At 39.7% G+C, this 14,239-nt stretch overlaps 1 protein-coding gene across 14 annotated transcripts in view; it reads right to left on the bottom strand.

The window, feature by feature from the left end:
- The window catches only part of unm_hu7910 (un-named hu7910), a 210,608-nt gene extending 198,007 nt beyond the window's left edge, over positions 1-12,601 (bottom strand). For 3 of the 14 annotated variants that reach the window (XM_073041792.1, XM_073041800.1, XM_073041805.1), the window contains exon 1: positions 12,355-12,588. In XM_073041792.1, the coding sequence (XP_072897893.1) occupies positions 12,355-12,412 (58 nt within the window). In that variant the 5' untranslated portion in view covers positions 12,413-12,588. Of the gene's footprint in view, positions 1-12,354 lie in introns of all 14 variants that reach the window. The other 11 variants (XM_073041733.1, XM_073041782.1, XM_073041724.1 and 8 more) reach the window with 8 other exon arrangements.
- Positions 12,602-14,239: the final 1,638 nt, after the last annotated feature.

Here is a 14,239-nt window from a genome sequence, read left to right as displayed (position 1 = left end):
TGCCTTCCCCATTCTCTGAAACACCCATAGATGCAATGCAGCTGATTTTCCTTCGATAAATTCTATGAAAGAAGTCATTAATTAAATATGTTTGTAAATTCAAAAAACAAAATTAAATATGAAACCTGCTCATTTTGGTCTACATTCCCATTGAAATTAATGGGATCACCAATCCTACAAAACACAATGCCCTGGTATATGATAACCCAATGCTCAAAGAACCAGAATTGATTAGAGAGCTTAACGTAAAACAACCCTTAGGAGAAAGTGATCATAATATGATCAAATTCACCCTGAAATTTTTTTAAGGAGAAGCTAAAGTCAGATGTATCAGTATTACAGTGGAATAAAGGGAATTACAGAGGCCTGAGAGAGGAGTCGGCCAGAATTGATTGAAATAGAACTCTGGCACGGATGACAGCAGAGCAGCAACGGCTGGAATTTCTGGAAGCAATTCGGAAGGTACGGGATATATACATCCCAAAGGCAAGATGACACAACCATGGCTAAAAAGAGAAGTCAAAGCCAACATAAAAGCCGAAGAAAGAACATACAATAGACCAAATATTAGTGGGAAGCTTTTAAAAACCAACAAAAAGCAACTGAAAAATCATGTTAAAGTGTCATTTTAAGATAGAATACATTAAGTATGCCAGATAACAAAGGATACCAAACGTTTCTCCATTTACATAAAGTTTAAAGAGAGACAAGAGTGGATATTAGACCACTGGAAAACAAAGTTGAATAGTTAGTAACAATGAACAACGAAATAGCAGAGGAACTTAATTATTTTGCAATTCTTCACTGTGAAAGACAAGATCAGTCTGGTTTAAGTTTCAGGCATCAGAGGGTATGAAGTGTATGATGCTACCATACTAGACAGAAGGTTCTTGGAAAACTGAAGGTAGACAAATCACCTGGACCAGATGGTGTACACCCCAGAGTTCTCAAAGAGATAGCTGAAGAGATTGTGGAGGCATTCATAATGGTCTTTCAGGAATCACTAGATTCTGGAATGGTTCTGGAAGGCTGGAAAATTGCAAATGTCACTCCACTCTTCAAGAAGGGAGAGAGGCAGAAGAAAGGAAACTATAGACTCAACGGTTGGGAAGATGTTGGAGTCGATTATTAAGGCTGAGGCCTCAGGGTACTTGGAGGCACATGATAAAATAGCTGTAGTCAGCACTGTTTCCCTCAGGGGAAAATCTTGCCTGATAAATCTGTTGGAATCCTTTAAAGAAGTAATAAGCATGACAGACAAAGGAGAATCAGTTGATTTTCAGAAGGCCCTTGACAAGGCGGAACAAGCTATGAGTCGATGGTATTGTAGGAAGGTTTCTGGCACGGATAACGCTGTGGATGGTTGGAAGCAAACAAAGTGAGAATAAAGGGAGAATTTTCTGACTGGCTGCCAGTGACTAACGGTGTTCCACAGGGGACTGTGTTGGGACCGATTCTTTTTAAGTAATATGTCAATGATTTGTTTGATGAAATTGATGGCTTTGTTGACAAGTTTGCAGACGATATGAAGATAGGTGGAGGGGCAGGTAGTTTTGAGAAAATAGAGAGGCTACAGGAGGACTTAAACAGATAAGGAGAATGGACAAAGAAAGGGTAGTTGGAATACAGTGTTGGGAGTGTATGGTCATGCACTGTGTTAGAAGCAAAAGTATATACTTTTTCTAAATGGAGAGAAAATACAAAAAACTGAGGCACAAAAGGATTTAGGAGTCCTTGCGCAGGATTCCCTAAAGATTAATTTGCAGTTTGAATCTGTGATAAGGAAGTCAAATGTGATGTTAGCATTCATTTCAAGAGAACTAGAATATAAAAGCAAGGGTGTAATGTTGAGACTTTATAAAGCACTGGTGAGGCCTCACTTGGGAGTATCATCAGCAGGCTTGGGCCTCTTTCTTAGAAAGGATGTGCTGAAACTGAAGAGGTTCACAAAAATGATTTCAGGATTGAATGGCTTGTCATATGAGGAGCGTCTGATGGCTCTGGAACTGTACTCACTAGAATTTAGAAGAATGAAGGGTGACCTCATTGAGACCTATCAAATGGTGAAAGGCCTTGACAGAGTGGGTGTGAAGAGGACGTTTCCTATGGTGGAAGAGTCCAAGACCAGAGGACACAGTCTCAGAATAGAGGAGTGTCCTTTTAGAACAGAGATAAGGGGAAAATTCCTTTAGCCAGTGGGTAATGAATCTGTGGAATTCTTTGGCACAGACAGCAGTGGAGGCCAAGTCTTTAAAAATATTGAAGGCAGAGGTTGATAGATTCTTGATGAGTCAGAGAGTGAAGGGAAAGTCTTAAATTCAGCAGTTTTACACCCTTAATTTGCTGCTATAGTATTAATGTGGATACATGCCAACAGATTCCTTCAGACCTCTAACTTCATTCTGAAAAATCCAAGCTAATAAAATGATGCACCATTCTAAATTTAAAATGAAATTTGCATAAATAAATAGAAATACTTTCCAATGTTACTATTCTGATGGAAAATACAGACCTCCAATTTATTCTATAACAGTAAGAAACCAGCTGATTAATAGTGAAATAGATTTGTTTTCAAATGCAAGATAGTAACTATCCTTTACATCAGATTGCTGCTAGATAACTACCACAAATTTGAATCATTGTAATCTTATTCATGAGCTGATCATATACTAGATAAGAGCATAAGACATAGAAGCAAATAAAGTCATCCAGCTCATCTAGACTTTTCCGCCATTCCATTGTGGCTCATTTATTATCCCTCTTGACCCCAATCTCCCACTTTATCCCTGTAACTAACAACCCCCACTTAAAACATACCCAATTATGTTACCCTATGGCAACAAATTCCACAGATTCACTACCACCTAGCCAAAGAAATTCTTCCTCATATCTGTTCTAAATGAGTATCCTTGTATTCTGAGGTTGTGCCATCTGGTCCTAGACTCCCTCACAACAGGAAACATCCTCTCCAAATCTTTCAATATTCAATAGGTTTCAATAAGATCCCTTCTTATTCTTCAAACTCTAGCAAGTACAGGCCTGGAGCATCAAACGTCCCTTGTATGTTAACACTCTCATTCCTGGGATTCTTCTTGTGAACCTCCTCTGGGCCCTCTACAACACCAGCACATCCTTTCTTCGTTAAGGGGCACAAAACGGCTCACAATACTCCAAGTACAGTCTGACTAATGCCTTATACAGTCAGTCCTCCATATCCACGGGTTACGCATCAGCGGATTCAACCAACTGCGGATCAGGATTGGAAAAAAACCCCGTAAGTTCTCTCTCCAGCACTTGCTGTTTGAGCATGTACAAACTTTTTTTCTTGTCATTATTCCCTAAACAACACAGTATAACACCTATCTACATAGCATTTACATTGTATTAGGTATTATAAGTAATCTAGAGATGATTTAAAGTATACGGGAGGATGTGTGTGGGTTATGTGCAAATACTACGCCATTTTATACACAGGACTTGAGCATCTGGTATCCGCGGGGCGGGGGGAGGTCCCGGAACCAAACCCCCACAGATACGGAGGGTCGACTGTAATGCAGAGTCTTTACATCTTGCTTTTATATTCTAGTCCTCTCAAAATGACTGCTAACATCATTTTTGCCTTACTTAACATCAAATCAACTTGCAAGTTAATCTGAGAATCCTGCACGAGAACTCCCTACTCCCAATATGAGACTCCTAGCACACAATAAAGTATTCTAATTTTAATTCCCAATTCTCGACACAAAATTATCTGCACAAAATGTTAATCATTTTTTCTGTACAGTAAAAGAGTTGACAAGTTCAGATAGATAGAAAAGTATCACCTTAACTTCAACATTTAGCCCATTTCTAATTACCTTCTTGCTTAAAAAGAACACCAAAACCACTTCTAGAGCAAGGAAAATGAACAGGAAAAAAAAAAAATCAATTATTGAGCAGGATTATATTTGAGAAATGTCATCCTGCATTTCTGATGAAGGATGCAGTGTTACGTATTCGGGCAACAATAATATAGATGAGTTAGGCAAGGGGTTTTATAACGAATAACACGTTTATTAAACACTGATAACAAACCCCCTTCAAATGTAAACAAACCCAAACAATGGTCCGAGCTCAGCTGCTGGCAGCTGGTCAGACAGTTCTTAATAGCTTTGCAGTCCCAAACAGTCTTTAAAATGGTATTGAAAAGAACTCAGTTCTCTAAAGCGATATGCCGAATGAAAACAGTTCAAAGAACGATATGCCGACAGTTCAAAAGCTCACGGTACTTTTAAAAGGAGAGACTTTTTAAAGCGATGCAAATTCTCTTCCACGTCGATGTCCTTCGATTCCCAGCGTCGAACTCCCACGTCGAATTTTATTAAATATAACAACTTAAAGTGACTGACCTCTCTTCCACACTATTCTCAAACCCTTTCTGGTCATCCCAGGGGTCAACAGCGAGAATAGTCAACGAAATCCTTCCGAATGAGGATCAAACAAGGTCGAAGTCAATCCATTGAAAATCGATTCTTCTTGATCTCCAAACTTCACTCTCCATTAGCAAAGAAACCGTTGGCTCTGACCTTTTAAACTTTAGGCATTATATAAAACTTCATTTTTAACTAAACTGCGTCATCACATTAAATCACACAGTAACATGAAGTCATCTTGGCAAATCCAGCCACGAACTGCCCCACCTGACAGGGTGGGTCTTCCTTTTATACCCTGTAGAAAAAACCTGTCACATGACCTCTACTGGCGGGAAAATGACATCACTCCACCATTACCTCATGTCCAGTATAACTTCAACCCCAGTCACGTGACAAGGGTACGTAACACCTCCCTCCAAAAAAAACATTTTTGGTCTATCAAGAACAAAAATTTTTAACAATTACTTACAAAAAAAAACAAATGTATAAATCATATAACATACACAATATACAATACAGTAGGAGTGTTACAATAAAAAAAAACCACTCCAAAAAAAAACCATTGTACATTCAACATCGAGATAGACAATCAGCAACCACATTATTTTTACCTTTAATATGAGTTATCACAATATTGTACTCTTGTAACATCAAACTCCAATTTAACAATCTTCTGTTTTTGTTTTTCATCTTACTCAGAAAAACTAACGGATTATGATCAGTGTAAACAATAAGTGGTTTTTGAGTTGTACCAACATATACCTCAAAATATTCCAAAGCTAAAACAAGAGATAACAATTCTTTTTCTATTGTGGAATAGTTTCTTTGATGCTTATTAAATTTCTTAGAAAAGTAAGCTACTGGATGATCAACCTCATCACCCTCATTCTTTTGCATCAATACTGCTCCCGCAGCTTCATCACTAGCATCCACAGCTAATGAAAAAGGTTTTTCAAAGTCAGGTGCCTTAAGCACAGGTTGTTCACATATCATTGTTTTCAATTTTTCAAATGCTTCCTGACAAAACACTGTCCATACAAACTTCACATTCTTCTGCAGAAGGTTAGTTAATGGAAGGGCAACATTAGCAAAATTCTTACAAAATTTTCGATAATATCCTACCATTCCCAAAAACCTTCTGAGAGTTTTTTTCCCCGTCGGAGTGGGAATTTCCAAAATTGCCTGAACTTTTGCCTGAACAGGAGCTACCTTACCTTGACCCACAACATAACCAAGGTAAGTCACAGTAGCATGTCCAAATTCACTCTTGGCTAAATTAATAGTCAAGTTAGCTTTTGAAAGCTTTTCAAACAATTTCTCCACCGCAATTATGTGTGCTTCCCAAGTATCATTTCCTGTCACTAAATCATCAATATAAGCATCAGTATCTTTCAATCCCTGAATCACAGAATTAATCATCCTCTGAAAAGTACCTGGGGCATTCTTCATCCCAAATGGAAGAACATTATACTCATATAACCCAGATGGAGTTACAAATGCAGAAATCTCTCTACCTCTGTCCGTTAAGGGAACACACCAATACCCTTTCAATAAATCAATCTTTGTAAGGAACTTTGCTTTTCCAACTTTATCTACACAATCATCTACTCTAGGAATTGGATATGCATCTGTTTTCGTTACAGCATTCACCTTCCTATAGTCCGTACAAAACCTAATACTACCATCAGGTTTTGGCACCATAACACATGGCGAACTCCAATTCGAGTTAGAATGTCTAATAATATCATTCTCTAACATGTATTCAATTTCTTTCTCAGCAAGTTCACATTTTTCCATGTTCATCCTATATGGATGTTGTTTAATAGGTTTGGCATCTCCAACATCTACATCATGTGAAGCTATAGTAGTCCTTCTCGGAACATCTGGAAACAAATCCTTATACTTAAAAATCAATTCCTTCATCTGTTGTTTCTGCTCTAGCTGTAAATGTGCTAATTTCTCATCCATATTTTCCAAAATAATCGAATTAGGTAACCTAACAGAAACAATGTTAGATTTAGAATGAAAGTCAGATGAATCATCTATCATGTTCCCAGTTAAATCCAACTCATTCTCACTAACCACAACAGTCACAGTATCAGATTGTTTCTCAAAATATGGTTTAATCATATTTATGTGGCAAAGTTGTGTTGACCTTCTACGATCTGGAGTTTTTATTACATAATCCACATCATTAACTCTAGACACAATTTCATAAGGTCCATGAAATCTAGCTTGTAAAGGATTTGTCTGCACTGGGAAAAGAACCAACACCTTATCTCCAGGCTTAAACATCCTCATCCTAGCTTCCTTATCATACCAAGTTTTCATTTTCTCCTGAGCCAACTTCAAATTTTCCTTGGCTAAGCTACAAGCTCTATGTAACCTGTCCTTAAATTTCAAAACATAGTCCAACAAATTAGTATGCACTTCCTTACTAATCCACTGTTCCTTCAATAAAGCTAAAGGTCCTCTAACTCTATGTCCAAACACAAGTTCAAATGGACTAAACCCTAAAGATTCATGTACCGATTCCCTTACTACAAATAAAAGTAAGCTTATACTCTCATCCCAGTCACTTTCATTCTCCACACAATATGTCCTAATCATATTCTTGAGAGTAGAATGAAACCTCTCCAAAGCACCTTGCGATTCTGGATGGTATGCAGACGAAGTAATTTGCTTAGCTCCCAATTTATAAACTATCTGTTGAAACAATCCAGACATAAAATTACTACCTTGATCAGTTTGTATTTCCTTAGGCAATCCAAAATAAGTAAAGAATTTTATAAGAGCCTTCGTCACAGTTTTAGCTTTTATATTCCTAAGTGGTACTGCCTCTGGAAACCTAGACGAAGTACACATGATAGTCAACAAATACTGATAACCAGTTTTTGTCTTTGGTAATGGACCAACACAATCTACAATAACTTTAGAAAACGGTTCACCGAATGCTGGAATAGGTTGTAATGGAGCTACTGGTGTAACCTGATTTGGTTTACCCACAATTTGACAAGTATGGCACGTCTTACAAAACATCGCCACATCTTTTCTTAAACCAGGCCAGTAAAAATGTTTTAAAATCTTGTCCACAGTTTTCCTTACCCCTTGATGTCCACCTAAAGGCACACTATGAGCTAAAGTCAAAATCTCATTCTGATAAACTTTAGGAACAACCACCTGGTAAACAACATTCCATTCCTCACTTGCAAGAATTGTAGGCGATCTCCACTTCCTCATCAACACTCCTTTTTCCAAGTAATATCCTACTGACACCTTCTCAATTTCACTACCTAGTAAAGCTTGTTCCCTTAATTTTATAATCTCAGGATCTCTATTCTGCTCTGCTATCATCTCCTTCCGTGACAAAGATAAATCTTCATAGTCAGACTTACTCCCAGAATCTTGTTCAAACAACGAAGGTAAGAAAGTATCTGACACATCCTCAAAACTCAAATCCTGAGTTGAACAGTCATGAATAACAACCTCATTCTACACATCAATTTTTTTAGCCATAGCTCTAGTCACAACACAGGAAAAATCTGTGTTAGAATTCACCTCAGGTACCTCTGATTCCATTGTCAAATGCACTTCAGGAAAAACTTGTCCACCTGCCAAGTCATTACCTAACAATAAAGAAATACCCTTCACAGGTAAGCTATGCTGTAGTCCTACCTTAACAAATCCTGTAACTAACCCTGACTTTAAATTTACTTCATGTAAACGTACAGGCATAAAATCACTTCCAACACCTCTTATGTAATTCACCTCACCAGTATCACTCTCTTCATTAAACTTCAACACACTATCTAACATCAGTGATTGAGAAGCTCCAGTATCCCTAAGAATTTTTATTGGCACCAGAGTAGATCCTTCTTTCAAGGATACAAACCCTTCAGTTATAAAATGATCATATCCCTTTCTAACTTGGTCAGACTCTAACAAATCCTCATTTGTGTTTACCAAACCCTGTAACTTTACAGGTGCTTTAGTATGTTGCACACAAACATCCGGAACTGCTTCCTTCTCTTTCTTTTTCAATTTGAAACAGTTAGCTATTACATGGCCAGGCTTCTTACAATAGTTACAAATAAGACCAAACTGTCTTTCCTTCACAGGCTTTCCTTCCTCCTTACCTCTCTCATTAACCTCTAATTTAATTTCTGATTTACCTTGAGTCTCCATATTATTTTTCCTCTTGAAAATTCTACCCTGAGGAAATTTATTCTTATGGATTAAAACATACTCATCAGCTAATCTAGCACAGTCCTGCAATTTATCAGTATCCCTCTCATTTAAGTAGGTCCTTACTTCAACAGGAATGCTTCTTTTAAATTCCTCCATCAAAATCAGCTCTCTCAATGTATCATAGTCCCCATTTACACTTTTAGAAGAAACCCATCTCTCAAAACACATAGCTTTATCATAGGCAAATTCCACATAAGTCTTTTCCACAGACTTTTTCAAACTCCTGAATCTTTCCCTATACGCTTCTGGGACCAACTCATACGATTTGAGAATATTTTCTTTCACAATATCATAATCTAATGCTTGCGCAGCAGTTAAAGCTGTGTAAACCTGTTGTGCCTTGCCTTTGATTACACTCTGTAATAACACTGACCATTTATCTTTCGGCCACTCTGACATCCGAGCAATAGTTTCAAAATGTTGAAAATATCTCTCCACTTCTGTTTCACTAAATGGAGGGACCAATTTAATTTCTTGGCTAGCAACAAACGGTTTTTTAGAATCAGCAGACTGTTCTACAGACCTTAATTTCTCCATTGCATATTCAAAATCTCTTTGCTTTTGCACAGCTTCCAATTTACACCTTTCTAACATCATTTGTTCGATTTGCAACTGCATCTCCAGATTACTTATTGGAAACGATTCTAAAATCGATTCTTCAAAATGACCCGAAGCCACAAAATGTGATGCGATCTTTCTCTGTATTACAGCTTTTGAAGTAGTTGGCAAGATCCCTTTAAGATGCAACCGACTAGCAAGTTCAGAGACTTCAGTTTTTTTCGCCTTCGCTAACAAGTCCGCGTCTGGCGAATCCAGAAACTCATCAATATTCATCGTTGCCGAATACCACTCACAAGCCAATCAAACAAAAAAAAATCGAGCAATCCCCGTTACCAAAACACCGATTCAAAATTCAAAAAACTTTTTAAACACAAATAATTCAATTCCGGACGTACCCCCATAATTATGTTACGTATTCGGGCAACAATAATATAGATGAGTTAGGCAAGGGGTTTTATAACGAATAACACGTTTATTAAACACTGATAACAAACCCCCTTCAAATGTAAACAAACCCAAACAATGGTCCGAGCTCAGCTGCTGGCAGCTGGTCAGACAGTTCTTAATAGCTTTGCAGTCCCAAACAGTCTTTAAAATGGTATTGAAAAGAACTCAGTTCTCTAAAGCGATATGCCGAATGAAAACAGTTCAAAGAACGATATGCCGACAGTTCAAAAGCTCACGGTACTTTTAAAAGGAGAGACTTTTTAAAGCGATGCAAATTCTCTTCCACGTCGATGTCCTTCGATTCCCAGCGTCGAACTCCCACGTCGAATTTTATTAAATATAACAACTTAAAGTGACTGACCTCTCTTCCACACTATTCTCAAACCCTTTCTGGTCATCCCAGGGGTCAACAGCGAGAATAGTCAACGAAATCCTTCCGAATGAGGATCAAACAAGGTCGAAGTCAATCCATTGAAAATCGATTCTTCTTGATCTCCAAACTTCACTCTCCATTAGCAAAGAAACCGTTGGCTCTGACCTTTTAAACTTTAGGCATTATATAAAACTTCATTTTTAACTAAACTGCGTCATCACATTAAATCACACAGTAACATGAAGTCATCTTGGCAAATCCAGCCACGAACTGCCCCACCTGACAGGGTGGGTCTTCCTTTTATACCCTGTAGAAAAAACCTGTCACATGACCTCTACTGGCGGGAAAATGACATCACTCCACCATTACCTCATGTCCAGTATAACTTCAACCCCAGTCACGTGACAAGGGTACGTAACAGCAGGATGATGCATCCGCTGTAAATGCTACAATTAGAATTTAGAACATTTTGTGCAACATCTAAATTGTCAGGTTTACATGGGGGGGGGGGGTTTGCTAGCAATAAAAAGGAATCATTAAGCTTCCATTATTGCAACTATTGCAATTTGTGAAAACTCACCAGAACAACATAACGAACTTTTGACATTCTTAATCAAAAGAAAACATAATTGCCACAGTGGCAGGCAGATTCCCTGGGCTAGTTCTGGGGATGACAAGTTTGCTCTAAGAGATGGATTAGGCCTGTAACCACTGGAGTTTAGAAGAATGACAAGTGATCTCACTGGATCTTACAAAAGGCTCCAAAGTGTAGATGCAGGTAGATAATCTTCCCTGACTGAAACATATAGAACCATGAGCCCAATACTGATTAAATGATAGGCCACTTTAGGACTACTTTTCCAAGCAGTAATTGGTGAATTCTCTGCTAGATGGTTGTGAGCCTCAATCACTGAGTCTAGTCAAAATTAACATTGATAAGATTCCTGAATAGTTAAGAACACAAAGGGGATAACAGAGGGTATAGCACTGAAGTGGAATATCAATCATGATGAACGGTGAAGCAGACTGAAGAACAGACAGCCTACTCTCACTCAAAGTTCTTGTGTTCAAGTGACAAAGGCTTCAGTTGGAACTGATTTCCATTCTCCTAAATAAGGCTGGAGTGGTAGGCAAATTCAGTTTTTGAGTTTAGTGGATTGCAGAAGAAGGGAACAGGTCAGGAAAGAACTCTTACTGTGAGTAACAGAGGATGGAAGCAGGGCAGAAGAATTTAACACTGAAGCATCTGGTGAAAGTATGCTGACAAAGGGAGGTAAAGACACTGGCGGAATATTAAAGAGGGAAGGCAAAGCAGACTGCAGGGGGCAATACTCCAGGAAATTGTGCTCCCAGATTTTATGCAAGTACTTTTTGTTAACGGTATTTTAATTATATGCAGGCCTCCCAAATCAGCACTGCAAGATTTAGGTAATATTCTTTCAGAGTAGGGGTCCCAACCTGGGGTCCACAGTCTCCTTAGTTAATGGTAAGACTCCAGGGCATAAAATGGTACCCCACCACAGCTTTAAATTCCTCCACCCTGCATCACAGTGGTTTCTCGGGATAGCTTGCAAAAGGGTATCCTGGAACAAAACCTTGCTTCAAGACTTGTGAGAAAGAATAAATCACAGGATTACAGAAAAATAAGGCGGAATGGAATTGATGGTGTTCTCTCTGCTGGGAAGTGGCAGCAAATTGCCTCTTTATGTCTCACAAGTATGAAGGAACTAATGAATGCTGCTTAAAATAGCAAATAATCACCCCAATGCTCAGTACATGATTCAAACCACGTAATTCAAAGACTGGCGAAAATAGAACACAACTTCAAACCCACAGCAGCACATAAAACAAGAAACTTCAAACAAACTATTAAATAATCTTAAAGAACGGATGCACAATGGACCCACCTACCCCAAAACAGCAAGCCCTACCAAAATATGAAACCAATGCAGTTAGGTAGAAATTGCAGTATATTTTCAACCAATACCAGACATTAAACCTCTACAGGAAAAAGGTGCCTTTAACCTCTAGGAAAGACCAAAGATCGATCTGACTGAGGTTCAGGCAAATCCTGTATGAAAAGCAAGCAATGAGTACAACACAGAGTGCACCAACCTACACCAACCTACAGCGCACAGGTAAATAGGGAAGGTGCGTTAGAAAACGTGCAAACGTAATAACGCTACGGGAAGGCGGGCCAGCCTTGTGCCCATTCCCTCCGTGCCCGCCTGTCCCATGGCATCCTGCTCCTTATCAGGAGTTAGCCATCAGCATCGGCTCCAGACTGCAAGCGCTCTCCCCCGGCCCGCTCACCTTTCTTCGATCCCGCAGAGCTCGATCTGCTGTTGCTGGCTTTATTTTTCGAAACCATGGCTTGCTCGACTGAAATTTAAAACGCGTGCAATCAAAAGAAGAAATCAATGGAAAATAACCACCCTTCGCCCGCTTCCTCGGCTCAACATTAACCGAACTTCAACACCCTTCGAAGGTAGGAGCACGGCTGCAACCTAATCCCGGCAACGATCTCGTTAATTGACGTCAAAACGGTCCAACCAGCGGTAGGATTCTCGGCGGTGATTGGATGGTAGCCATTTATGCCCGTCCCACTCCCCGGGAGGGGGCGGGACTGCCGTGCTATCAAGGTAGAGTGAGGCGCAGCGCGCGCCGAGCGAACGTGGCAACATGGAAGCAGCGAAGGCTCGCGAGAGCTTCAGCGGGCTGTCAGTCTGCCGAGTTAGTCACCTGCAGTTCGGTTCACATCCCTCCTCACCTCATCGGTTTCGAGCGCCCACTCCACTGAGACAGCGTCGCCGGGGGGTTGGGGAGCTCAGTTCTCTTTGCAGGTGGAGTAAGGGTTGCGTGGCGGGGCTGCTTCTGCCTTCACACATCAGACCGATTTCACCAAATATGCCAGTGATATTAAACTTTGATTCTGATTCCGGTTCACTCCGTCTTCTCGGGTGGATCTTGGATGATTGTTGGCAAGGGATTCCCACCTCAGTCACTTGCATCATAAAAAACACAAAGGTAGATAAATCCTCGGGGTCTGACTACGTGCGTGCTCGGACTTTGTGGGAGCTGGTGAAGAATGTAAACGGTTTATTATTGTTATATATACCGAGGTGTAGCAAATATATTTTACACGCCATGCATACAGTTCATTACACGAGTTCATTGAGGTAGTAGAACTATTAAAAAGTTAGTTTAATTTGTCAAGTGTACATCAAAACATAAAGTAAAAGGTCCTGACGAAGGGTCTCAGCCCGAAACGTCGACAGCACTTCTCACTATAGATGCTGCCTGGCCTGCTGTGTTCCACCAGCCTTTTGTGTGTGTTGTTATTTGAATTTCCAGCATCTGCAGATTTCCTCGTGTTTGCTAAGTAAAAGACATAATTTGCGTCATCGTGTTGTGATGTACTGGGGGCAAACAACAAGTGTCATCACGCCAACGTAGCATGCCCACAACTCACTAACCTCAACCATACCTCTTAGGTATGTGTGAAGAAGCCGGAGAGTACATCAACTCGTCACAGACAGTGATGGGAGTCGATCAGTGAACGAGGGCGCTGTAAAGTGATTGCGCTAAATATTGCGCTTTTAAGCCAAATGAAAACAGAATGCAGAATAAAGTACGGAGAAAGTGTAGTGCAGGCAGACAATAAGGTGCAATGCCATAATGAGATAGACAGTGAAGTCTAGGGGAGGCTTTCACTCCAATGGGATCTTAGTGGGGACTTCCATTGGAGTGGAATTATTGAAGCCCTTCCAGAAATATTTCCATCATTAGCCGCAGGTGAGGTTCTGAAGAACTGTAGCTTTGGAAATGTTGTAACATTATTTAAGAAGAGCAGCAAAGAAAAGCCAGAGAACTATAGGCTGGTGATTCTGACATCAGCGTTACTGGCAGGATTCTGAGGAACAGGATCTACCAGCGTTTGAACAGACAAGGAATGATTAGAGATAATCCGCACAGCTTTGGGCATGGTAAATTGTATGGCTCAACTCAGAGCTTTTTGAAGAGGGAATCAAGAGGACTGATGATGGGACGATAGTCTATATGGACTTCAGCATACACCTGCAAGATCCTGCACAAAAGGCAACTTCTTCATTTAGAGAATGGTCTGTATATGTAATGAGCTGCAAGAGGCGGATAAAAATAACTATTTAAGAAACGTGAATAGGTATATGGATAGGAA

This window comes from Hemitrygon akajei, chromosome 1 (assembly GCF_048418815.1).
Source record: "Hemitrygon akajei chromosome 1, sHemAka1.3, whole genome shotgun sequence".
NCBI lineage: Eukaryota > Metazoa > Chordata > Chondrichthyes > Myliobatiformes > Dasyatidae > Hemitrygon > Hemitrygon akajei.
The sequence above is the reverse complement of the archived record's forward strand: the minus strand, read 5'-3'. Positions and strand labels throughout refer to the sequence as shown.